Source organism: Phycodurus eques, chromosome 19 (assembly GCF_024500275.1).
Source record: "Phycodurus eques isolate BA_2022a chromosome 19, UOR_Pequ_1.1, whole genome shotgun sequence".
NCBI lineage: Eukaryota > Metazoa > Chordata > Actinopteri > Syngnathiformes > Syngnathidae > Phycodurus > Phycodurus eques.
In genome coordinates, this window is record NC_084543.1 from 12,954,860 (window position 1) to 12,980,461 (window position 25,602).

A 25,602-nucleotide genomic window follows, 5' to 3' on the forward strand; every position below is an offset into this window, starting at 1 on the left:
CACCCTTTTCCGACTGAGGACCATGGTCTCAGATTTGGAGGTGCTGATTATCATCCCAGCCGCTTCACACTCGGCTGGGATCTGCTCCAGTGAGAGTTGGAGGTCACGGCTTGATGAAGCCAACAGAACCACATCATCTGCAAAAAGCAGAGATGCAATACTGAGGCCACCAAACCGGACCCCCTCTACGCCTCGGCTGCGCCTAGAAATTCTGTCCATAAAAGTTATGAACAGAATCGGTGACAAAGGGCAGCCTTGGCGGAGTCCAACCTTCACCGGAAACGAGTCCGACTTACTGCCAGATATGCGGACCAAACTCTGACTCCGATCGTACAGGGGCCGAACAGCCCGTATCAGGGGGTTCGGTACCCCATACTCCCGAAGCACCCCCCACAGGACCACCCGAGGGACACGGTCGAACGCCTTCTCTAAGTCCACAAAACACATGTAGACTGGTTGGGCGAACTCCCATGCACCCTCGAAGACCCTGCCAATGGTGTAGAGCTGGTCCACTGTTCCACGGCCAGGACAAAAACCACACTGCTCCTCCTGAATCTGAGATTTGACTTCCAGACGGACCCTCCTCTCCAGCACCCCTGAATAGACCTTACCAGGGAGGCTGAGGAGTGTGATCCCCCTGTAGTTGGAACACACCCTCCGGTCCCCTTTCTTAAAAAGGGGGACCACCACCCCAGTCTGCCAATCCAGAGCCACTGTCCCAGATGTCCATGCGATGTTGCAGAGGCGTGTCAACCCGGACAGTCCTACAACATCGAGAGCCTTGAGGAACTCCGGGCGAATCTCATCCACTCCCGGGGGCTTGCCACCGAGGAGCTTTTTAACCACCTCGGTGACCTCAACCCCAGAGATAGGAGAGCCCGCCTCAGAGAACCAAGACTCTGCTCCCTCATGGAAAGGTGTGTCGGTGGAATTGAGGAGGTCTTCGAAGTATTCTCCCCACCAGCTCACAACGTCCCGAGTCGAGGTCAGCAGAGCCCCATCCCCACTATACACGGTGTTGGTGGTGCACTGCTTCCCCCTCCTGAGACGCCGGATGGTGGACCAGAATTTCCTCGAAGCCATCCGAAAGTCTTTCTCCATGGCCTCCTCCGATAGGACTCCTTCTTCAGCTTGACGGCATCCCTCACCGTTGGTGTCCACCAACGGGTTCGGGGATTGCCACCACGATAGGCACCGACCACCTTACGGCCACAGCTCCGGTCGGCGACCTCAGCAATGGAGGCGCGGAACACGGTCCACTCGAACTCGATGTGCCCCGCCTCCCTCGCAACATGAGCTAAGTTCTGTCGCAGGTGGGAGTTGAAACTCCTTCTGACAGGGGATTCTGCCAGACGTTCCCAGCAGACCCTCACAATACATTTGGGCCTGCCACGTCGGACCGGCATCTTCCCCCACCATCGGAGCCAACTCACCACCAGGTGATCAGTTGACAGCTCCGCCCCTCTCTTCACCCGAGTGTCCAAGACATGCGGCCGCAAGTCCGATGACACGACCACAAAGTCGATCATCGAACTGCGACCTAGGGTGTTTTTGAGGCGGCAAAAAAAAAGAAAAGCTGAATATATTGTATTAAAGGCATTGTAATGAGATGCGATGACGTATAGTGATTTAATTGAATCTGCAATACAATATCGGTGTCACGGCGAAAGTACACGACGTATAGCATTGATGATGATGATGATGACACACAACACCTGTAATCTTGCCAACGCGATTCGATAACAATGGGGCTGCCTCCACACACGCACACACACAGCACAATGGAGCGGGTGCTGTTCACAGTCAAATGAAGCCTAATTCCACAATATGCATTAATTACAATCTGGCCTTGAAATGTTTTCCACAAGACTGGCCTGGAACTCCTTGGAAGCATCGCAGCACTAATGGAAAAACACTCCATGCCCAAAAATAGCGGGACAGCTGGCTCCTACAAGAAGTGAAAATATTTGTTGTATGTATGTAATATAGAGTTTTTAGTTAATACTAGATTTACTAGATCTATTAAAATCGGTTTACTATATTTTTTTAGGGTATTATAAGTATTGGAAGGTTAGTCCAATCATCCAGGAGAACTTTTGTAATTGGAACTATTGAATAGGTTTAACATTTACAATTGTTGGTTCTATGTTCCAAGCAGATTGGGGAGGGGGGGAAAAAAATCATTTTTACTACCACAGGATAATCAGTCAGAATAATATTACCCTTAAACGGAAGCTAAGCCCAAAATGTCAAAATGTATTTAAATGTGCATATTGTCTTTATCAGCTGATGTTGACGTAAATCAACAAAAATCTACAAAGTATTTGTTCTAAAAAATACATCACCGTTTTTAGGTCTTTTTACTTTTGCAAGAATGCAAATTCATAAGAATGTGACAGGTTTCAGCCAATTCCTGCCTGCTTTATTTACTAAGAAAACCAACCAACAAAATTTTAACACCAATATTTTCCCTTTTACAGCAAATGAATATCAGCTACCGGCCTCCAGACTACTAATAATCGGTATGAAACATATCAATGAATTATAGAATTATGTCGAATTTCGCTTAACATGATGCTCCCCTTGCATTCATTAATTACTGTTTAACTCTTTTTCCACAAAGGAAATATTTATCAGAGTACCATGTTTATACTAGCGCTGGCACATACAGTGTATTCTTAGTGCTTTTTACTTTGATCAGAAGGAGAAAAACTGCTCAGATTCAGCCCGATTATCATCTGTGTGCACCTCGCTTAAAAAGTCCGATTAAGAAACTGATTAGTGAGGTGTGTGTGTCTCAAACAATTCACTCTGAATCCACACATAACAATGTCTCATTTGAACTGTAGGAGAAAACATCCAGAACCCAAAAAGGCTAAAGAGGAACTGAACCTATTTAGCCTTAAAGATCCCCCACACTTGTCACTAATTGCCATCTGTGCCTGTGCAGTTTTGTTTGCGCTCATTTGCACACGTGCATTTGCGCGCTCGACGTGCGGCCAATGAATCAAATTAGCACATCAAAACTGAAACTAAACCTGGAGGGTTTTTTTGTTTGGGTTTATTGGCAAACTGGGAACCCGGACTTCATTAGCCGTCGGTAAATTCAGAGAAATAAACCGTCCCCCGCTCTGAAGCTGTCTATACCCTACCTAATGCTGAGAGCTACTCTTCACTCTAATTAGCTGCTTCTTGTTGTCTGTAAATACGAACATGTGCACATTTTGTCCTGTGATAATAAAAGCCCACATGACTCATCATCTCGCAATAACATTATTTAGGGTGAGACCCTTGCATACGACCATACATTTTAGGGCTAATCTAATCAATCTAGACTGGAACAAAGCTGCTCTCTGAAAGATGGAAGCATGAAAAATCTTGCTTGTTTTGGTCTGTGTGTATTGCAAAACGTCTTGAGTAGCTTTGCACGTGTGATAATTCAATTACAACAACAAAAGAGTAGCATTGGTGGAACATTAAGAACAGTAAATATGTTACCAAAACAGCAGATACATTTAGTGATGCATTTATTGAACAGGAACCCCAGATTAAAAATAAAATTGAAAAAAGAAAAAAAAAGCCTATTATAGAAAAATGAGATTATAGGCTGTTCCAATTTCAATGAATTTCCTCAAGACGACTCTTAATACACCCCAGTAATGGCGTTTGGGCTTTAGCCGCATGTATGCACTCCCTAAAACCTCTGAGCACTCCCGATAAGTTACAGAAACGTCAGACTTCTGTGAATTTCCTCACGATCGCTCCTAATGTAGTGCGCTCCCTGAAACATCTGTACAAGTTCCTGATGAGTCACAAGCACATCAAACACCTTTGTTAATTTCCTCAAGACATCTCCTAATGTGGTTCCCGCCAAGGAAATGGTCTGTGTGCCACCTATTGCAAAACCATTCCTGAATGGGAATCTGCTTGCGTGATGGGTTAAGGATTGTCTTTTTTATTATTATTATTATTTTGGCCGTGTCATACACGTTGGCAATTTTAGGAACTATAAAATAAATAAAAACGCACGAAGTTAGCATGCATAATATTGATTGCAGTCACAGTGGACCCCTGCTATTCACAGGGGAATGGGGACCGGGTCGGACTGCGAATAACGAAAATCCGCACATAATTGACGCCCATTATAATTACGTTGAATTTTTGTTTTTTGGGGGTTTTTTTTAACACAAAAAAATATTCCATAAGCAGGGAAAAAACACCAATAAGCACCCCCCCCCCCCCACCCCCCCTCCAAGAGAAAGAAAAAATGGAAAAATAATGTTTTATATCAGCAGTCAGGTGCCAAATTGTGAGTTGTGAACATAATATGCAATATTTCTATTGCGCAGCAATTAAGGATGAGTTTATCTCATACGCTATGGAGTTCATTGTAGACTATAAATGCATTGGTAATTGTGTAAATGAAATTCTAAAACAAGGACTGTGATGACAATGATTTCAGCTTTTGGTTTGAGCAACCAGTGTAGAATTCTGAGATCTATTTGTGCAAGTAAAAGCAGGTTAGAACACGGGGGAAATGGTTTTAATCTGGGGACTGCAGAACTAAGTGGACTCCTCATTAGCATCACATGCATAAACAAAAGCCTTGAAACAGACTTTTAAATTGTGTTTCCTGGTGAAGTCTCTCCTCTTCTGCAAAGGCAGTATGGGGAGGGCATTAACGGATGGCCCGACTGTTGAATGTCATTCCAGTCTTTTCCTTTATCAATATGTGATGAGCGCTTGGAAACCAGAGCTGGATGACAATTTCCCACTGGTTCAAAGAGGTTAAGGTTACCCACAAGGTTCTTTTTGTGTTGAATAAAAAAGACAAGAGATTTTATGCGTTCATGTGCCATTCAGGAAATTTCACCTATCTAACATGTATGTGTACGTGTACTCCCTGGTGCTTAGAAGCGACGCCAAGGCCATAAAACAGACTTTGGACATTTTCTCACCACCACTCCTTGCTCTGTGCTACAATGAGATGTCTAATTAGAGGGGGACCCCCATCATGTGTCTTATCTGCTCCTCCCCTTGAATAGATCTTTGGCTATCCCCAATAAATAGGGAATTGAAGCCTCTGTCAACATGTCACACTAAGAGGGGCGCCTCTTTAGCAAAGCTGCCTGACCCTATTTATTTGTGTGACTCTAATCAGGCTCGGTCCAGAGGGTGCCACGATGGCAATAAACGACCACATATTCCATCTTCTGCTCTCTTTCTGCCTTTTCTCACCTCTGTGACCAACGCACACACACGGACTGGTCTGCAGACTTCCCATAGGGGCACCAGGGAGGAGATTACAAGCCATTAAAAGCAAGCAGTGATGGCTCAGCTTGTTTCTTCTTTTTTGAGCAAAGTCCGCGTGCTGGGCTGTCCTAGCCTCTCATCCAGCGGCCTTGTGAATAGAACCACGGGGCTCTGGCTCCACAGAGATAGTGTTATCTGTGCCACCACGGGGCTCCCACAGCCACCGAGTACACACACACTCAGTGGGCAGCACACAGCGGGGGGACAATGAAACCTGTGGCGCTACACAAATATTCCGGGTGTATTATGAAACGGCACACAAGTGACACAGCCGGTGACAATCAGGGGAAATTAACATTTGTTTGTTTTTTTGTTTTTTTTAGCTTGTCATCTTGGCAGCGATCGTGACGTTGTTGTTCTTCTCCCATGAAATGAGCTGTCATAGTATCAGAATCTCCATCAGCTGGTCATTGCACACACTCCCGCTGAGGACTTGAATCTGACTGTAGTAGTCGCATGCTGTTTCAAGGAATCTGAGTTATTCCCCCCATTCCTGGAGATCTCCACACATGACCTGCCACCACCGGGAGCTGTGAGCCAGCCAACAATTTCAATTAAAAAGAGATTTGGGGTGCAAAAGCGCATTTCTGTATAACGTGGCATGGGAAGAGGTAGTGGATTTGAAGGAGTTTTTCCAACAGAAATGACACCATTACCGGGTGCCTTGATCGACAAACGACAGAATCAAATGGAGGGGAAAAAAACTAATAAAGCAATTTCACTTTCTTCCTCACCCTCAGCGCATTTCAAATGGCAAAAAAACATCATTACTGACCATAATTTGCAGTGCTTAATGGAGCAGTCTGTCTCCGGAATCGTGACGCACACTTCATAAAGTTTGAATCTACTTAAAGCACAAATGGGTAATAATTTACCTTATAATGGCGCTTCCCAAATCAGGTTGATGTCGCATAGGCTCATCATAAGGAGAATAGTATTTCTCATGCCCAGGGTTGTGAGGGTTCTCAAAAAAATGTATTCTGATAGTTATCTGTAGTCATAAATAAATGTAGTCAGTCACGTAATCCAAGTACCGCAATGGTAAAGTAATGTAACTTCATTACTGAAACAGGTACTTTGCGAGATGAGCAGCTAGTGGTGTGGGCGTGCGAGCTAGCTCGATACTCTCCTCCATACACCACCAACGGTCTGGATGCGCATCGACCAACGTATTTCCAAGGACGCCCACTATTATGCCTTTCTGTGACTCTTCCAGTCTCGCTGTATCTGTGTTGCAGGCTTCTGAGGACTCGGGTTGAATGACTAAATATTGTTTTGCAGTTTACTATAATGTGATGAAAGTCGAGTCATCGTCAATTAATTGATGACATCGCTGATTTATTTTTCAGCAGAGTACAACATTCACCAACCTTTTTTCTTTGTTTGCACCACAGACCGTTTTAACGTAAAGACATAATTCAACAGAGCAGCATACAAAAAAACCCAAAAACAAACAGTTAAAAATACAACTCTCCATCAAGTTGAATGTAGTTGTAGAGCCGTCCGGTCTTATCTTGCGTTCCATAACGTGTTGTAAGACGCGACATCACAGCCAGGCTAACGAAAGTTAAGAATTTCTCTGTTTCAAGTTCTCATTTGTTTTTACTTTATTTGACTATGTACTTGCACAATTTGCAATTGACGGTGGTACCAGTCTCATTTTTGGAAAAATATAGTGTGGTGATGGCAGCAGACAGGCAAGTCGAACGTCCTCTGTGAATTGGCCAAGTGGCGGATGAGATGCCAAAAACATGTGATTAGCAGTTCGTAGTAAAACTAATCCGTTCATGACAGTGTGACAATCTTAAGGGCAGTGTCCACTTTCCTCTAAAAACATCCCGTTCGCAGCCTCGCATTAGCAAGGTACTTTTGAGCCATTGTTAGGCGCCGTCTTGGTCTCATCAAAATGTGAACAGCGTAATGAAGAGCACTGTTGAAAATTGCCAATTCTAATTGAACCAGGAAGTGTATTGGTCCATTCATGGATCAAACACCTGTTGCAAGATTTGCTGTTTAGCTCTTGGTTAAGAGAACAGCAAGTTGTGCAAAAAGTACTTACACACTGGACACTGAACAGTTGGACGTGCATTCAAAAGTTCAGAGCAGCGAAAATGTTGTTCTTACAAAGGCTATCGTGCATTTTAGGTTCATCCTGATTCACTGTGAAGACACGATTATGTATCACTCAGTGAACGATTCCGCCTCCTATGACTAAATGTTTTCTCCTCACAGTGCTTCGCTTTTATTGGTGTTTCTCCATGCTAACTGCCAAGGTTAAGTCAGGCCACATGAAAACCACATAACCCAACAGACTGCACATAAAGTGATGGAGTCAGGAGAGGAGACAGAAGAGTGAGTGAAGCAGACTATAACTGTAGATTTCACATAACAAATGTGTTTGTATACATAAGCATTATCCCCTCTGCGCCTCTACTGCCATTATTACATATTTTATGTAGTATAGCGGCAATGTTTTTGTTGTTTGGTTTTTATCCGTCCCCCCCTTTCCTCGTTTACAATTTTGTAAACTCCACAACATAACTGGCTTGCGTTCATCGTGCAGTGATTTTAGTGCACATCACTCAAGTAAAGCTGCATCTCTCGCGAATGACTGCGTACGATTGTACGTGAACACACCGTTCCTGAAAAAGTGAGCATTTTTCAGAGTGAATGTGAACCTCAGAGCTGAATCATGAACTGCATGACGAAGCACTGATTCAAGAGTGAAGCTTTCGAACAATGTTAATGAACGGATTCTAGGGATTCAGCACAGTCAAATGGAACTGCAGGTCCCATCACAAACTTTATTGAACTTTCTTGTCCGTAGGTGTGAGTGTTAATGGTTGTTTATCCGTATGTGTCCTGCAATTGGCAGGCAACCAAAGACCCTATGGATGGATATTTCACAAGGCAAGTACACAATTGTGTTATTCTTTCTTTAATTGACACCATGTACTTCATCAAGGCATGGTTGCATGTTCAAACAGCTCTTTAAAAAAAGTACAAAGAAAATAACATCGTAAGATCTAAGCGTAAAACAATCGATCCATACGATACATCAATTCAAACTGGCCTTTCCGAGGTTATATAACTACTGCGTTGATTTCAATAGAACGGCATTATTAATGTCATACATGTTCCAAATTACACGATTAGGACTTCAGAAAACAAACCAATTTTGAAAAGAAATACAAGTAAAGACAACAGAAAATGGTATCACCCAGTGACAAGAATTATGAATCAACAGAGAAAGACCAATGACCTGCATAATTTTTTTATCAAAAGAATTTGGCGAAATATGATCAAATATGAAAATGCAAAGTATACAGTATGTAAGTATGGTTTAGAAAACATTTATATCCAACTTAAGCATTTTTTTAGCCAGATACGTTATTGCAGTCTAAGGACAATTAGAGCCTGATTTACTAAAGGTTTGTGCATGCAAATATGGACACAAACTAGCGCAATCAATTTTGCGCATCCAAAGAGAAACTGATCAACTCGACGGGCCCAACGAGGATTGCGTCAGCCAAGCACGCTAAATTGCTGCCCAGTTCATTTTGCAAGTTGTGGAAGGAGTCAATTGATTAATCAAAGGTAATTTGATTTATCAAACCTGAGATGAATTGCTGAACTGATTTTACTTTAAACTGAACGTCTGAAAGGCAGGTGCAAACAGCACGCAAGGCAGTGCCACCATAGCAAAATGAGGCGGTCGGAGAATTTTCCTCTGGTGTAAACATTTACCAAAAAAATGGCAACATATTGTCTATTTAGCAGTGCAATTTTGGAGCTTCTACGTGATGTGAGAGCTGACTTGGGGTCAGTCACAAGAAGGAGTCATGCCATAGGGTCATTTCAGTACATGGTGACAGATGGTGCTGACCTCACCCAAAGCAGTTTTTCCACATGTGCAATCCTAAATTTTAAACGCAATCTTAATGTATGGCCACATACCTGTACATCCAATTACCACGCACATCGGATGACTTAACTCAAACAAAGCATTTCTGTACAGTTGCTGGCATTCCCAAATGAGTTATTGCCTCTTCCACTAACACTTCCAATTCCATCACTTCAAACTTGGATTTTTGAATTGCCCCCATTTTCCCATTTCACACCTGTTGCTAGCAGTGCATGCAGTCTGTTTGGAGTGAGTGAACACGCAATTACGCTCCCGTTATTTGGGATCTTAGTAAATCAGGCCCTGGAGTTGCATTGTGATCAGTACACCTAACATCAATTGAATACCAGGAAAAATAAATGGTAACATCCTGAATATTAGACATCTAGAACTGCTGCCTATCAAAGTGCATAATGTTTGACAAACAAGGCAATCAGTTTTATATCTGCACCCCTTCTCAGAGGAGAAGAGTGGAAAACGTTCCTGCTTCATGTTATATACTGTGGTGAATATATTAAAATAATATATAGAAATGTCATAGGTGACTGACTGCTCATTTCAGACTATGTACTTTAACGTTATCTGCATCCTTCATCGTCACACAGCATAGACATTAGAGATGGCATTTTAAATGTTTTACTGCACTGTTAGTTTGGAAAAAAAAGAAAGAAAGAAAGCCAGCTGAATGCTAATGTAGCAAAATAGAATCCTGCATGTCTTCTCAGTTCCGTGACAGTACTCAGTCATAGAGAGTGCTTTTGGACTTTTGATGCAACACCCCACACTTCATATTCTTCCATGCAGCTTCTTGATAAACTTTCACTGTCTCGATTAAACTTTTGAGCTGGTTCATCAGTTTTGTTTAAAAATGTAGAGATGTTTAAATCAAAGCTGCTTCATGTACTATAACACACTGTGGGAAAGACAACAAAATGACTGCTAAATGTCTTTCCTTACGTTCGAGGGAGCTGAGTAAAAGTCAACATGTGTGGTGGTGATCAAAAGACTATAAAAGGTTGATTCTTGGACTGGAAATCGGGCTTTCATTGGATATACAGTAAATGGAGCGGGGAGTCAATGATCACAGATAGGCCTCCACCCGTTCCCATGGTTGCATATCCATAAAGAACCCTTCATAGAGGCCAAAGCTCTGATCCAGAGTCAGTGTATTGGCCTGCGCTTCCTCCTTGATCTCCTCCCAAGACACCACCTCCTCCGGCTGCTCCTGGAACAGCGAGGAGTCATCCTCGAAATTCTGCAGCTGATTTTGACTCCGCAGGAGCTGATCTTGTCCGTCCAGCTGTTGCGGATGCTGCGACGACACGTGCAGGTCAGCCATGTTGACGGCCGAGGCGGCGCTCGTGTCCAGATAGTCGTAGGATGATTGAGAGTGGTTCAGGTGCTGGCTCAGTCCCACGAGGTCCCCTGCTCCGCACCAGTGGCCCAGCCCGGCCGACTGCTGCCTCCCCTGCATGGTAACCTCCATCTCGCAGCCCAGGGAATTCAACGCCGTGTTGATGTCCAAATCCTCAAAGGTGCTACAGTTCTCGCTCAGGACGTCATCAAAAATGGACGTCAAGTCGAAATCCCCTTTCAGGATGTCTGCTTTTGGGGCATCCGTCCCCAAAAGTGGGGAGTCGGTCGCCCTTATTGCCTTGCTGTTTTTCTTCGTGGCCAGCTGCTTCCTTTTATTGCCTATATCCTTGCCACTTTGGTAAGGGCAGCCATTGTGGGTAATGTGGCTGCTTGGAACCAATTTGTTCTGTCTGTGAGCCCCACCACTATTGTTGTGATAGCTGTTTGAAGACATCCTCCTGCGTTTAAAGATGCCATTGACAAACATGTCGGCATATTGAGGATCGATCTGCCAGAAGCCTCCTTTACCAGGCTCGTCCTTCTGTCTGGGGACCTTCTTGAAACACTTGTTGAGGGACAGGTTGTGGCGGATCGAGTTCTGCGAGAAAGAGAATCAACATTTAAGTGATAGTTAGAACCTCTGAGGTGAAACAATCCCTCCTGGGACTACTTTTTTCCAATAGGAAAAATAACTTTTTCCAATCATTTTATGCTTGTAATTTTTGTGTGCGTTCAAATATGTTTACAATGTGTTTGGGAGGGATAATATATATTTGTAATATGTATGTATATAGTCTCTCCAACACAGATTTTCACCTATTATACAAAATGGAACAGTCTTTAGGTTCAGGTCCTACCTGGAGGAAAGGAGCTATTTTGTAACCACTGGAAATGTTCAATCTCATTGAATGGCAATGACATATGGAATCCCTCAAGGGTCAGTTCTTGGACCCCGCCTGTTTAGCCTGTATATGCTAACCTTGGCTCAAATTCTTCAGAAACTCAATATTGACTATCATCGCTATGCAGATGACACACAGTTATCATCTAGCAGTGTCTCTAGATGACTACAGATCAATTGAGGTGTTGTGTCACTGTTTAAAATAGATAAAATAACTGGATGAGCCAAAACTCTCTTAAATTAAACTACAACAAAACTGAGAATTTTTTTTGGCAGTGAAGAAAAGAGGAATGTTGTTAGTAAATACCTGGAGACACTGTCTTTAAAGAGCAAAGACCAAGTCCGCAACCTTGTTGTGTTGATAGACACCATCAGTCACTTTCAACAGTCATGTCAACACTAAAACAGCCTTCTACTAGCTAAAGAACATATCCAAAGTGAAGGCTTGCATGTGTCAAGCAGACAAGCAGAAGCTCATCCATGCTTCTACCTCAAGTAGGCTTGACTATTGTAATGGTCTTCTGACTGGACTCCCCCAAAAGAGTATTGAACAGCTACAGCTCATTCAGAATTTTGCAGCTCGGGTTCTGACCAGAAAAAAAGATCAGAACATATTACTACAATTCTAAAGTCTTTACACCAGCTCCCAGTTAACTTTAGAATAAACTTTAAAGTTCTGCTACTGGTCTACAAATCACTAAATGGTTTAGGTCCTGAATACATTAAAGACATGCTCATGGAATATGAACCCAGTAGGGCTCTGAGATCTATCAATTCAGATCAGATAACGAAGCACAGTCCAAAGCAAACATGGTGAAGCATCTCCTAGCTGCTATGTTGCAGGCAAATGGACTAGGTTGTCAATAGAATTGAAGTCAGTCGCAAGTGTCAAGGTCTTTAAGTCCTTCTTTTTTTATCTTGCTTTTTAGAACATTTCCACTTGTAAATGATCTTTCCTGCAATGTACGTTGTATTGAATTTTATTTGTTCTCTTTGTTTTAAAAAAAAATATTTTTCAGCTGCTTTTTATTTTTCTCTCTTTTTTTGGGGATCATATAAAGCACATTGAGTTACTTTGTGTATGAAATGCGCTACATAAATACATTTGCTGTGCTATTGTGGGTGTTTTTTGACAAACCACCCCTAATAAACATGAATTCACCGTATGCAAGCAATGCTTTTGGACTTTTTAAGTGTAAAACTAAGTAAAGCAACCTGTTGATTAAGTGCCAACTCATGTGCTGTTTAAAGAAGGACTAGCCAAACCCATTAAAATGATTGGTTCATTGTCTTGTCCATAGTTGACCAAGAAAATGATTCTAATAGTGCAATGTGATCATCCACCATGTCCTTGATTTGGCGCAATCTTTCCTCCAATTTTTCATCAAAGAATGAGGAGGATGACGGAAAATAGAGAAAAAGAGACGCGTGTTTTGTTGTTGTTTGTGTCGGGAAGCAAATGCACCTAATGAGGCTTTCAATGACGCTTTGAGGCCGACTGTACTTCCAAAACATGATCAGCTGTGCTTATCTCTCGGGAGCCCTCATTAGCAAACACACTCAAGTGCATTCTCCACCCCTCGCTGATAACAAAAATGTAAATCATCATCATCATATCGTGTCATTTCGGAATAGTTTCCCCCCAACACCCATCTCCAAGTGTGGGGTGTCTGGAGTCAATTACTCTTGCCTCGCACACACACTTATTTATCTGATTCATCAATAATATAGCAGGGAAGGTGATCTGGTGTCGTTTACCTGCCAGCTGGGCTCCGCGTGTCGGTAGTAGCAGAAATTCTCCGTGATCCAGTTGTAAATGGTGGATAAAGTCACTTTGGGCTGCTTGCTGGCCTGCATGGCCATGCAGATGAGCGAGGCGTAGGAATACGGCGGTTTGACTTTCGGGTTGGTCTTGTAGTCGACCTCCGCCGGCGGGGTGGCTTGGATCGGGATGGGCTGGTAGGCGCCGCCGAGATGCGCGAAATTGGAGAAGCGCGGCGTCAAAGTTGAGTCGCTCCCGGAGGTGACCGGGCTGCCGAGGTAAAGAGGCATCCCGGTGGCGGCCGTGTCCCCTGCTGGAGGGCTGGAGGGGGAGTCGGTGCCCCCTCTGGGGAAGCGTTTGAGAAAGAGGTGCTGATGGGAGGAGGGGGAGAAGGAGGAGGCGGGGGGGCAGCCCTCCGCCGCGGCCCCGCCGGGACGCTCCGGGTCTGCGCTCACGATGGAGAAATTCTGGAGCCAGTGGAGGCTGGTGAGGCTGTCATCGAGGGGGACCTGTTCCTCCGGGTACACCGTCAACCAGTTCTCCTGGAACTTAGTCGCGTTGTCAGGGCTCGTCAGAACCGGCATCCTCATGGTTACGTGCCGAATAATCAACAGATTGGCATCTAAAGTTGTGTCTATTCCTGAAAGTGAAAATAAAGCGCAATTAACGCATCATCATATTCATCAAAGCACGACGACGACAACAACCTAACCTCAACATCTGACGGAATAGAAACCCAAATACTCATGTTAAACGAATTCAAATTAATCCAATGAATGGGTAATGTTACCTTACAGCTTTATTTATTATATTTTTTAATTGATTTTTTTTTTTTTTTTTTTTTTTGGAGCAGATGGTGCAGTGCCTGCACCTGTTGCAGCGCGTCCTGCCAGCTCTTCAAAGACTCAAGTGGCGCATCAGGTCCATGCGCAACAAGTGCATCGGGGGCAGGAGGAGGGCTCGCTTCGGTCTGTCGCGCAGCTCATGGAAGAAGAAGAAGAAGAAGAAGAAGAAGGGAAAAGAAATACAAAGCCACTTCAGTCACTTCCATGTCTCCTCTGGTGAGCTTTTGAGTCAACGGTGTGCAGCTGCTGACGAGCCAAGGCGCGAGATGCTCAGGAGGAAGTCGAAGGAGCCGCGCAGATCCCAGGGAAAGACTGCCCACCATCCCTTTAAGTGACTGGAGGGAGCTCTGATTGGCTGTTTGGCCTTGCCCTCTCTCTCCTTCCCTCTGCCTCAAATAAGTCGATTTCCATTTCACTCCCCTGCTTTGGAAACCCACGGAAATTTGAGCTGCGCGCCTCTTGCGCGCCACACGTCCCGCTACAAGATTCGTTGACACGCGGAACAAATACAATGGAACCTTGGCTGGCGATTACAAACTGCATTTGAAACGATCAAGTTGGTCAGGTTGCCTAAAAGTGAATCACTTGGACACTTATAGGCCATACACATGAAGAAAACAAAAAACAAACAAAAAACAAAAAACAAAAAAATGGCGGCGGTAACTGTGCGTGCGTTCACGTGCAACGTAACAACGTATTTTCTGCGCCGCTGGCGAACTACACTCGTTCAGTGCGCACCGTTCGTAAAATCGAAACCTCCTGAGTCGAGAACCGCGTAAGGATTTAACCAATACAAAATGTCAAACACGAGACAGCGTTCATAAGAGACGATAACAAGTGGGAAGGTAATTAAGCAACAATAATATGATGTTGGTAAGTATGGGAATGTATTATGCAAGGTTTCATTTTTTGTTGTTCTTGCGGAAACCACAATAATAAAGTTGGTTTTGAGTGACACTGTCAGCAGCTTAATAATAGTGTATAACAAAAAAATATATATATTGCAGTTGTGTAGAACATCATCATTGCAAAGCCGCAATAATAACACGTTGCCAAATAAATACCTTTATTCTTCAATGTCAATCAAGATTTTTTTATTTTTTTTGTAATCGCAGCACTTATCGTATAGGCTTGTCGATAATTATATTACATAATCCCCTATATGAATACCAGGGCATTCAGCTATTCTCTTTTTACCCCTCTAATATATATTTATTGTCATATATTGTATATCTATGTTATAGTTACGTTCGTTCCTGTATATTATGCAATATTGAATACAGGCTTTCTTCAATTTAGATTCTATTCTAGCATGGCGCGTCTTTCAGAATTTCAAGGAAACACTTCCATCTAGTGGATATATGCCGCATTACATGTACAAAACATAACCCCTCATAGCAGTATTGACACAAATCACTTTTTTTTTTTTTTTTTTTTTTTTTTTTAAAGGTTGGGCGCCACAGTTTTAAAATGAGATAACACACCTTATGAGGATTTGGAGGGGTGAGGCCCGACAAACTCTTGCATTCACTGGCTGCCTGTAGAATGTCCATCCACTGACACTCAAAGAATGTGCATACATGTATGTATATGTCAAGCCAGCTGTCGCAGCCCGTCAAGGAAGCTTGATTTTAGCAGTTTCCGGGTTTGTTCAGGTCCCCTTTTAACAAAGGCCTTGCTTGGTGAGACATGCAAATGTTTGAACAGCTGTTCTTATTGTTGCCCGGCTTCCCACTGTCCTCTCGTCTCCCAGTACCAGGAACTGAGCAGGGAGCGCGCGCACACACACACACGCACACACACACACACAAGGCCCACAGCACATCTACATGTCATGCTTTGGATAAAGGAGCTTAATGAGGGTTCTTTACAACACTGGTGTTGCAAATAGCATCATTGTCCTTTATTTGGTGTAAAAAAATAAATACATTTTTTAAAAAATCATACAGATAGAAACTGAACACACTGTGAAGCTTCCAGCACCATTTCTGGGGATAAACGATCGTAACATAAACCTAAGGAAATTTATGAATTACTTTTGACTTACAATACAAACAGGGTCATCAATTAAAGCAGATAATGTGTTATTCTAAGTCCACGCCTGAAGCATGCTAATCCAAATTCCATCCATCCATTTTCTAACGTGCTTGTCCCCATTAGGACTGAGGTGGAACCTATCCCAGCTGACTTTGAGCGAGAGGCGAGGTACACCCTGGATTGGGCGCCTGGCGAGTGTGAGTGTGGGAGTGGGAATGGCTGTCTATACTGTAGACAAACAGCCATTCACACTCAGACCTTTGGACGATTTCGAGTCTTCTGTTAACCTAACATGCATGTTTTTGGGAATGGGAGGAAGCCCCAGAGAAAAACCAGCACAAGAACAAGAAGGCAGATGGAAACACTGCACAGGCAAGATGAGATTCAAACACTGAAACTCAGAATTGGGAGACATATGTGCTAACCACTAACACACTGTGCAGCCAAGTGAGGCAAACTACTACAGGTTATTGTCTCATATTAGCACACAGACGTGAAGCAATGGCTAGCATGTATATGCATAGCATTATATATTTGAAAGTGCCATGAATTTTCCACATTTTCAAGCAATGTTCTTAACATTTACGCACAAATATATTGATGTTAGTGTCTTTGTTAATTACGAGTTTAATACAACAGTTAAAAAGAGGACCCCCGCCCCCTTGCATTAATACAGGGGTGTTCGGTTTAGGTTTACAAAGGTCAACATACGACATCGTGACGTTACGAACAGCACGCAGCAAAATATGTCATAACGTGGCACATGGAGGCCCTTACTATTTGTCCATTTCATTGTTTTATATTTATGCCGGCCTTTCTGACAGTGGTGGTTCTAGACCAAATTGATTGCGGGGGCAGGGCAGGCTGGGACCAGGGATTTTGTCAGATGCCTGTTTTAAACACACGCATGCAGGCTCACGCATACCCACACACTATTGTGTCTAAATTGCTTCACTTCAAATATTTATTCAATGTATTTATTAATTTCATCAATTAATTGTATTTTGAATTGCATTCAGTACATTATTTAATTGTATTATAAATATTGTCCATGGACTAAGACTTGTTTTTCAAGTCAGCATGTAATGTGCCCATTACAGTGCCGCAATGTAACAAAAATATTTTATTGTAACTGTAGGGGGGGCCCTAGAATGCCCCCGCCCTAGAATCGCCACTGCTTTCCTATGTGTAAAAGATATGTTGCTGCTGTGGGTGGTCATTTTAAAATGTATTTATTGTTATTATTATTATTAAACTGGCTGAAGGCTGTTAAACATTAGATTCTTCATTTGACCACCAGGGGTCAACCTTTCCAAATCTTCTGTTTTAGTGGCCGAAAACTGCTTCCAACAAACTTGCCATTGATAAAATGTTTACAATGTCAAAAGATGTACTCATTATGTGTTTTTAAAAATTATTTTAAAAAAATATTTTAATCAAAATCTTAGTTCCCCAACTATAATCCCCCACCACACACATTTGCACATCTGCAGTTTAACAAAGGAAGTAGTATTGCGGGAATTACGTAATCCTAATGCCGATCCGTTACCGCATCCTGTTGTTCGTGTGTTTGACGTCTTAATGTCGTATTGTACAAGTCTCGCGTGAGTGATTTCCTGTGCTTCATAACAACAACTTTTAATTTCCTTCCTATTACTGACATGATTCAAATTGACCTGCCCTGCGTGTTATCCAGAGGTTTTGTAGCAGGTTAGTTATCCATAAATGCACATTTGTACCTGCTGACATATTGTATTGGTTGAAAATACAGTATAATGGAAGTGCAGAAAAAAGTGGTCGCGGAGGCAGTGCACATACAAAAAAAATGGTTACTTCATAAGGGGCAGTGTTAGAAATACTAATCGCTTGCATGGCTATCGGTTGTCCCCAAATTAACTCGGAGCGATGTAATTGGCGTTGGTGGATTTGTTTACCATATTTGGCAAGAGAGCGGCGCAGCAAGCGGCGGAATTGGACGAGAGTGGCCGTCATTCTCAAATGTCAGCCTTCCTGAGCTTTACAAACAAAGCGGGTGCTCGTGGGAGTTGTAGTCCAAAACAAACCCTCGTCGCGATTGCTTAAGTATTATTTTGAGCCACTGCGGAGATTTTCACATTTTGTGAGATTCTGATTGAAATAAAGCACTTTTTCCAAACTGTTTTGGACTTTTATATCGTTCGAAGGTCAAACGCGGCGGTATTAGACGAGTAAAAGACACGCCTGATCGAGGCACTCCGGTTTCCGCCTACATTTCCCACGCGCAATGCGCTTACCAGATTGGCTAAACTGTGCTGTCAATCACGCGAGGTCCCGCCCTCCACCGCTCCTCCAGTAAATATTTGTGTTTGCCCAGCCGGCTGTAATGGTGGACGACTGAAGGGGAGCAAAACGGAATACAACTCGAGTGAAGAAAAGAGGAAAACGGTCGAAAGTTTAGCTTTTGACTTAGGACACGGACTTCGTCGAAAATGGATGAACTTAAACATCAAGTCATGATTAACCAGTTCGTCCTGACGGCGGGTTGTGCGGCAGACCAGGCGAAGCAGCTCCTGCAGGCGGCACATTGGCAGTTCGAGGTGAGCCTGGCGAAAGAAAATGAAGTCGCCACGGGTCGAGGCAGCCACGCGGCGACTGTTTATGTTTGCTACGTTCGGCTAGCGAGCCCCCCCCCCCCGCGTGGCCCGTGAAACATTGCTACTCCTTTATATTCCAACAAACACGCCTTCAAAACATAACAATTCTACGCCATACATTCATTTTATTCGCGGGCTAAAACTATAGGAGTGTGGCGAAATACACTCTTTATCAAATCCATTTAGACTACTCTAGATTAAATACTACTGTCCTACCAAAGTGCCGCTCATCTGTGTGCAATTCCGCAATAATGGCCAATGTTTTGTCTACTAACGAATAGTAAACGCGGACATTTGTTTCGCCACATGCCTGTTCTGTTGCGAAACAAGCCATGTTCGCCTGTGGCTTTGGCTTTGGCTTCTGCATCTGTTTAGAATAAAAGCTACAAAATGTAATCTGACTTCTTTTTTTGTTTCGGTTTTTAGACTGCTCTCAGTGCCTTTTTCCAAGAAACAAATATCCCATATGGCCATCATCATCATCAAATGGTGAGTGTGGGGTGAAAATAAACTCTTTAAACTTGTAATACGTATGACCCTTTGGAGTAAAAAGGCTATCTATAATATCTAACGGTGTCCTAGGTTGCATGAAGGGCGATAACGACTCTCACAGACTGGGAGGGTTGGTGTGTTACTAACAATAACAAAGCACATGTCGGCCATGTTGTGAGCCTCCAGAAATACTGTAAACACACACACACAGGCAGGCAGCCACACTGACACACAAGGGCCTTCAAGGAGGAAAAAAGAAGCAATTGTTAATGTATTTATGGGGGGGAAAAAGTATTTTTCTTTAATGAGGAAATTCTTTTTAGTTCAGTGCGGAAAATATACAGTTTTTCCTGGAAGAGGGGCAGTGCCTTTCTCAATAGTCCTACTGTGCTTGTATTCATCTCATATGCTTGTTGCCACCCCCCCATGACACATCAGCAACCTTGGGGGGGGTAGGCGGTAGGCACATCATTGTGGGGTAAAGTGGATGGTGTCAGAGCTACATAAACACACTTGCACTTTACACCTTTCTAAAACCTGAAGCACTCCATGGGTACCTTGATGTAGAAGTTTAATTCAAACTGTCCATTTTCTCCATTAAACTGAATTGAGATGCCATTAATCTGCCCCAAGCCCCAAATAAACACTTTCTCATCGAAATCAGCTGGGATTGGCTCCAGCACACCAGTCACCTCAGTGAGGATTGACAGTATAGAAGATGGATGGATCGGTGTTTGACTGTTCGTCCTATTCAATAAACGGTGACTATCCCCCCGCCCCCACTTCACTGGAGCAGTGGTGTATTTAAAGCTCGCCTGTAATTCTAATTTTGGCTGGCAACACAAAGCAAAACAAAAAAAAACAACAACCAAGCGACGGCTCATAAAAACTCAACACCAGACAAATTCATGAATTGTGATGCAAAAATATATTTTAATAAGTAAAGCAACACATTATAACACTGACAGACGTAAAGCGCTGTGTTATAACGTAACGTATAACGTACTGTGTTAATCCAGTACGTTATAATTTTGCAATAGCAATTATGGAATTAACGGCACGAACGAGAAGTGTTAGACATTTTTTTTTTCATTTAACCGAGTGAACGATATAGTCCTCTCCATCGAAATCACTTCATAGTGCTTAGGGAATGATACCAAACACAGCCAATGAATGTCGAATGGTACTTTATCATGATGCAAGATTAAATCTGGCACGATACCAGTGCTTGAGAGAATGTTCAAGATTTGATTTTCATGTGAAATAGGGCCCATCCACATTTGGCTTTGGTTCTTGAATGGCTAGATACCCCCTACCGGGAACTGGATGACTTGTCGTGGTTCATATGAGTGGCCAGCTAGGAGTCCCGATTTACTACTAGACTTTACACCGATCTGATCGGTATTGGCCGATAATTACCATTTTATGCTGATTGGCTTTCATGTCATCATTCGCCGATCCGATCAATGACGTCATCGATCGGCTACGCAAAAGACATTTACTCCGCGCTGCTGTCGCCTATGAATCCAAAAACTAGTTTATTTTTAGCCTTGTCTTGTGGCGTAGTACTGTAACTGACGGCAAATATATATATATATTTTTTTCAATCTTTTCGGTGAAAAAACGCGTCGTCAGTGTGGGACTATTTTGCGGTGTCTCAGACAAACAACAAGTTATTTGCAGTCTGTGCACAACTGAAGTATGTCGTGGGGAACATCATCTAAATGCTTCAACACAACAAATTTGATCGAGCACCAGAAGAATGTACACAAGGAGGAGCATGCCACGTTCAAGCAACACTGCGTGAAAAAAAAAATAAAAAAAGGAAAAGCCAAACAGACGCAAACTCTGGACAACACCCGTTCATATAGCTGGGACAGCCAGAAAGTTATAAGCATGTCATTAACATCCATCCATTTTCTGAGCCGCTTCTCCTCACTAGGGTCGCGGGCGTGCTGGAGTTTACCACAGCTATCATCGGGCAGGAGGCGGGGTACACCCTGAACTGGTTGACAGCCAATCGCTGTCAACCAGTTCGCAGACACGGGGAGAATATGCAAACTCCACACCGGCAGGGCCGAGGATTGAACCCCGGACCTCAGAACTGTGAGACAGACGCTCTAACCAGTCGTCCACCGTGCCGCTATATCATTAACAGTATTTGTGAAAGTAATTTAATTACAGTAAGTTAGCACCCATTATTTCTGTCATGTTGTAATGTTGATTTGACCTAAACCTGTCAGTGGCCAATCCTTGAATGCCCCCTAGAGGTCATTGATTTTTAACTTTTGTCTAAAATGAGAATAGTATTACTAGAGAATACTTTAAGATACTCAGTATACAGTACACAAGTATATACAATAAACGAACAAGTCGTAAATAGACACATTGCTTCATCTTATGATCAGATCGGTTATTGTTTTTTAAAACTTGCTATTGGTGATCAGCCCCAAAAATCCTGATCATCTTTTTTCTTTGGGGTTGTTTAAAGGAGCAAGTCTACTGTAGTAGAACCAAGACTTTGGAAGAACCTGAAGGGTTCCCGGTGAAATCAGTTGACGTGATACCTGGGCAACTCATCAAGCTGGTAGCCTGATTGTGGTGCCAATATAGAAATTCAAATAAAACCTCATTCTAAATGCTTAGTTTCATGTCCATTTCTTGTAAAAATAAAAACATAAATAATAATAACAAGAAAAGAATAAATAATATACATTAATGGGTGAACTAAATTTTAGGGGAAAAATAGTGAAAAAGTAATTTACAATTATTTTAAAATGAGGAGTTACTTTTCAATAACCCTGGAGTGAGTCATCTATAATTGCTGCTTGATTTACTTGTAGTGAAGGGGCAGCGCGTTTGGCCGTAATTTGATTTTTACGGCCATGTTATGGTTTCATAACGAAAAAATACCAGGCTCCTGCTTGTCATTCAGTCACATTAAGAGTGTCATAGTAGTAATAGTAATCCATGAAATGCTATTTTGTCAATCTTTAGTGAAATCCATTGCTTCAGACATGGAAACACCTCACTAATGTGTGTGGTGTTGTGTTTAGAGGTGTGTTCTTGCGTAATCACAAATTCTTGTTCTCTTTTTGTCTTATGCCAGCATGCCCGCCCTTCTCCTCTTGTCCGCTTTACATTCATGTATCTTAAGCTTAGACAGTGTGTGTGTGTGTGTGTGTGTGTGTGGGTGCGTGTGTGTGACTCACAACAGTAGTACAGAAGGGTGACATGTCCTCTTCTTGCAGGTATTCAGGCCACTATGTTCATTGTTATAGAGATTAAATTCACTCCGCTCCAGTGCTCTCACTCTTAATTTTCCTTTGTTTCAGTCTAAAGCTTGTATAAATAAGATTAAAGCGTCAATATGTAACCATGTCACTTTTAACTAAAAGCTTCAAATTTATTTGGATGGCACACTGGATTGTGATAAGGAAAATATTGTGTCAGTTGTTGCCATAGCAGCTTTGCTTCACCTACTTAAGGCCTATAAAATTGGTGGACCAGCCGAAACAGACCATGTTTAATAAAAAATACATGATGCTATAATGCTGACAAATTATCATAGTGTTGATCATAGCGTTGAGGATGAACTTTCTCATTACTTTTTAAGATGACACAACTTATGTCTAGTTTACAAATAGATTGTACTTCACAACTGCAGAGAAGGCACGGATGCAGTAGGAAAAAAAGCTAATACAAGTATGTCGTCACGTTAAAACTCAAGATGAAACGGTGGGAACATTTATATAATGAGACCAAAAGTATCGTTATTAACACAATATTGGTAAAAGAACCAAAAAACATTCCATATTAGGGCTGCATAATTAATCAAATTTTAATCGTGATCACAATTATAGTTGCCACAATGAAATGATCCTGATCATCTGTTTAATTTTGTTGTTTTTATTTTATTTTTTTTTACAGTTAAAATACGAGCACTGCTGCATATGAAACGTGCTTCATTTGCAGCAGTGCCCGCAACCTAGTCGCCCAGCCACCATGGGGCGAACCCACGGTTAAGGCTTCATTAAGCTCTTACTGTGCTCTGGTGCCAACTTCAGAATAAAAGCCTAAATTGGCATTGATGTCCAATGTAGTAATATATGAAGCTTTTATTTTGAAGTTGGCCCTCTCAACACATTGGCAGAGAGGTGGCATGTCACGTAAGACACAATTAACAACCGTCGTAGCGGCTGCCTTGAATTTAACTTTTCGGCTGGCCTGACCGCAATGAAAAAAAAAATGGAGTAAATAGAGAGAGAAATCACAACTGTCAAGTTCTTTGCAGTTTGTGACCATGCACGACTGACCAATGGTCAAGCAGAACAACTGAGACGTCCCATTCTTGACAATTTATACTGACATGGATTTTCAAATGAAAAGTCGGTGCTTGCAGCCTAATGTTGTTGCCTTCTATGCATTAACTGTATTTGCTGCCATTAAACTGTAATTCATGATTGCAATTTGTAAAAGCACATTTATTCCTTTACCCCTTGCTGAAGTAGATTTTTTTTGGGTACATTAATCTTTTTCATTATTATCCTTTATTTGTCGATAAAGATTAATTTTAAACTGAAAATTTTTAAAACGTAGTACAATAGAAATATATTTTTTTTCTCTAACATGATGAATAATCTGTAATAATGATTACAATATTGATCAAAATAATTGTGACTATTGTTTTGGCCATAATCATGCAGCCCTATTACATATACATACGACTAAAGCATTGCAACAAGTAGGGATGCGTAAAAATATCAATTCATCAATGCATTGCAATATTTCCCTCCCGGAATTCAATATCGATTCAACAAATCCTCTGAATTGAATCACCTCCTGGCAAGTGAGAGGCTCTTTCTGTGTGATTTGTGTTGTATGGACGGAAGCCGCACTCGACGAAACAACAAATTGGCGACGAAAGCTAGCAGCAGCATGAAGCGAGCGACTTCCACTTTTAAATCATTTGTGATTCCCCTGTAAATCCGGAACACAGGAAATCGACAAAAGACACTCAAACCATGATAAGCAACACCAACACGTAAACGCGTCAGAATTTGCCGTTGCGAAGCTCAACAGAGTTAAGACAGCCGTTTCGGAATCGTTGTAGTCGGCAGAAAGAGCGACTGATCCCATACGTATGCAACTATCACTTCTCATTTTTAACGAGTGAAAATTAATGTCAAATGTTCTGCAGATTAGAGCCCTCACCGAAGCCACACAGGAAGCAATACAGCGAACTTGTTGACAGAGGCAATAAATGAATGGGGGTTTTGACAAAAAAAAGTATTGGCAATTGTTACAATGCCGCAAGCATGGTGCTTAATTAGGAATTACTTAAAAACGCTGCAAATAATAGGAACCCTAACCCTGATAAGAAATATTAAGTATACATCCACTTTTGCAATACTACGGAGCCCCCCCCCCCCCCCCCCGGTGCCAAGGTATGAGAAAAATAAAATTCGTTGATAATCTGTTCCCTCAATTTAGTAATCCGTTCCCTCAATTTAGTAATCTGTACCCTCAGTTTAGTAATTTGTACCCTCAGTTTAGTAAACTGTACCCTCAGTTTAGTAATCTGTACCCTCAGTTTAGTAATCCGTACCCTCATTTAGTACTGTGTTTAGGAAGCACGCAGGCTAATTGTAGCCAGTCCTGCTAGTACTGCTATATAATGATCAACCCCCTCGAACTACAGCAATATTGCCTTTCAGTTGTAAAAATGGGATGTAGGATATATCACGACATGACAATTTATACACAGAATTCACACGAGTAAGAATATAACATACAAATAGAATTTACTTCACTTGACAGATATACGTAGGTATACGGAGCCCCAGACATTTGCTAAACTGAGGGAACGGATTACTAAATTGAGGGAACGGATTACTAAATTGAGGGAACAGATTATCAATGAATTTTATTTTTCTCATACTTTGGCACCAGGGGGGCTCCGTACAATACAGAGCTGTCATCATAGGTTTAGTTTTTTACTCCATATGCCCAAAAATAAATTATTGTGCAAATTTATATTTTTATTACAATTTCCAAAAAGAAAATAAACATTTAAGTTGATATGCACTTTACCTTTTCAGTGTTTTTACACATCTGTCATGATTTTTACTTTAGTACTCTATGTGCACATTTTTATTTTTAAATGTTTTATTCCTTTAATAATGTGACGTGACCTTTGACATTTTTACATTGGACACAAAATTAATATTTCAGAATTGTTGCATTTCTTTCTGAATTGTATATTTTACCTTCTTACTGAATCGATAGCTTTTAAATCAATGTTTTATTTTAAAATAAAAAGTATAAAATCAGCAAAAATTTGGGAGACAGCAACAAAG

General features: G+C 42.1%; 2 protein-coding genes and 1 long non-coding RNA gene across 3 annotated transcripts in view; 2 read left to right on the top strand and 1 right to left on the bottom strand.

The window, feature by feature from the left end:
* LOC133417843 (uncharacterized) overlaps nucleotides 1-15,544 on the top strand; it is a 57,400-nt gene extending 41,856 nt beyond the window's left edge. Inside the window, exon 3 of the long non-coding RNA XR_009770405.1 lies at nucleotides 14,090-15,544. This is a non-coding gene — a long non-coding RNA (uncharacterized LOC133417843). The remainder of the gene's footprint in view (nucleotides 1-14,089) is intronic.
* Nucleotides 8,236-14,489, bottom strand: foxj1b (forkhead box J1b). Its single transcript, XM_061705994.1, has 3 exons — nucleotides 14,108-14,489; nucleotides 13,233-13,876; nucleotides 8,236-11,171 (listed from the first exon to the last, which is right to left on the bottom strand). Exons 2-3 carry the CDS (start codon nucleotides 13,824-13,826, stop codon nucleotides 10,299-10,301), a joined length of 1,467 nt encoding a protein of 488 aa, XP_061561978.1. The 5' UTR covers nucleotides 13,827-13,876; nucleotides 14,108-14,489; the 3' UTR covers nucleotides 8,236-10,298.
* A 2,853-nt stretch (nucleotides 15,545-18,397) lies between the features above and the next one.
* ubald1a (UBA-like domain containing 1a) overlaps nucleotides 18,398-25,602 on the top strand; it is a 31,036-nt gene continuing 23,831 nt past the window's right edge. The window contains exons 1-2 of the mRNA XM_061705995.1: nucleotides 18,398-18,694; nucleotides 19,178-19,240. Coding sequence (XP_061561979.1) covers nucleotides 18,587-18,694; nucleotides 19,178-19,240 — 171 coding nt within the window. The 5' untranslated portion in view covers nucleotides 18,398-18,586. The remainder of the gene's footprint in view (nucleotides 18,695-19,177; nucleotides 19,241-25,602) is intronic.

Excerpts from the sequence above, each read along its gene's own strand:
- foxj1b (XM_061705994.1), bottom strand. The coding sequence starts at position 13,826 with ATGAGGATGCCGGTTCTGACGAGCCCTGACAACGCGACTAAGTTCCAG. Across the intron at positions 11,172-13,232 it reads ACGCGGAGCCCAGCTGGCAG|AACTCGATCCGCCACAACCT; the intron begins GTAAACGACACC and ends TCTTTCTCGCAG.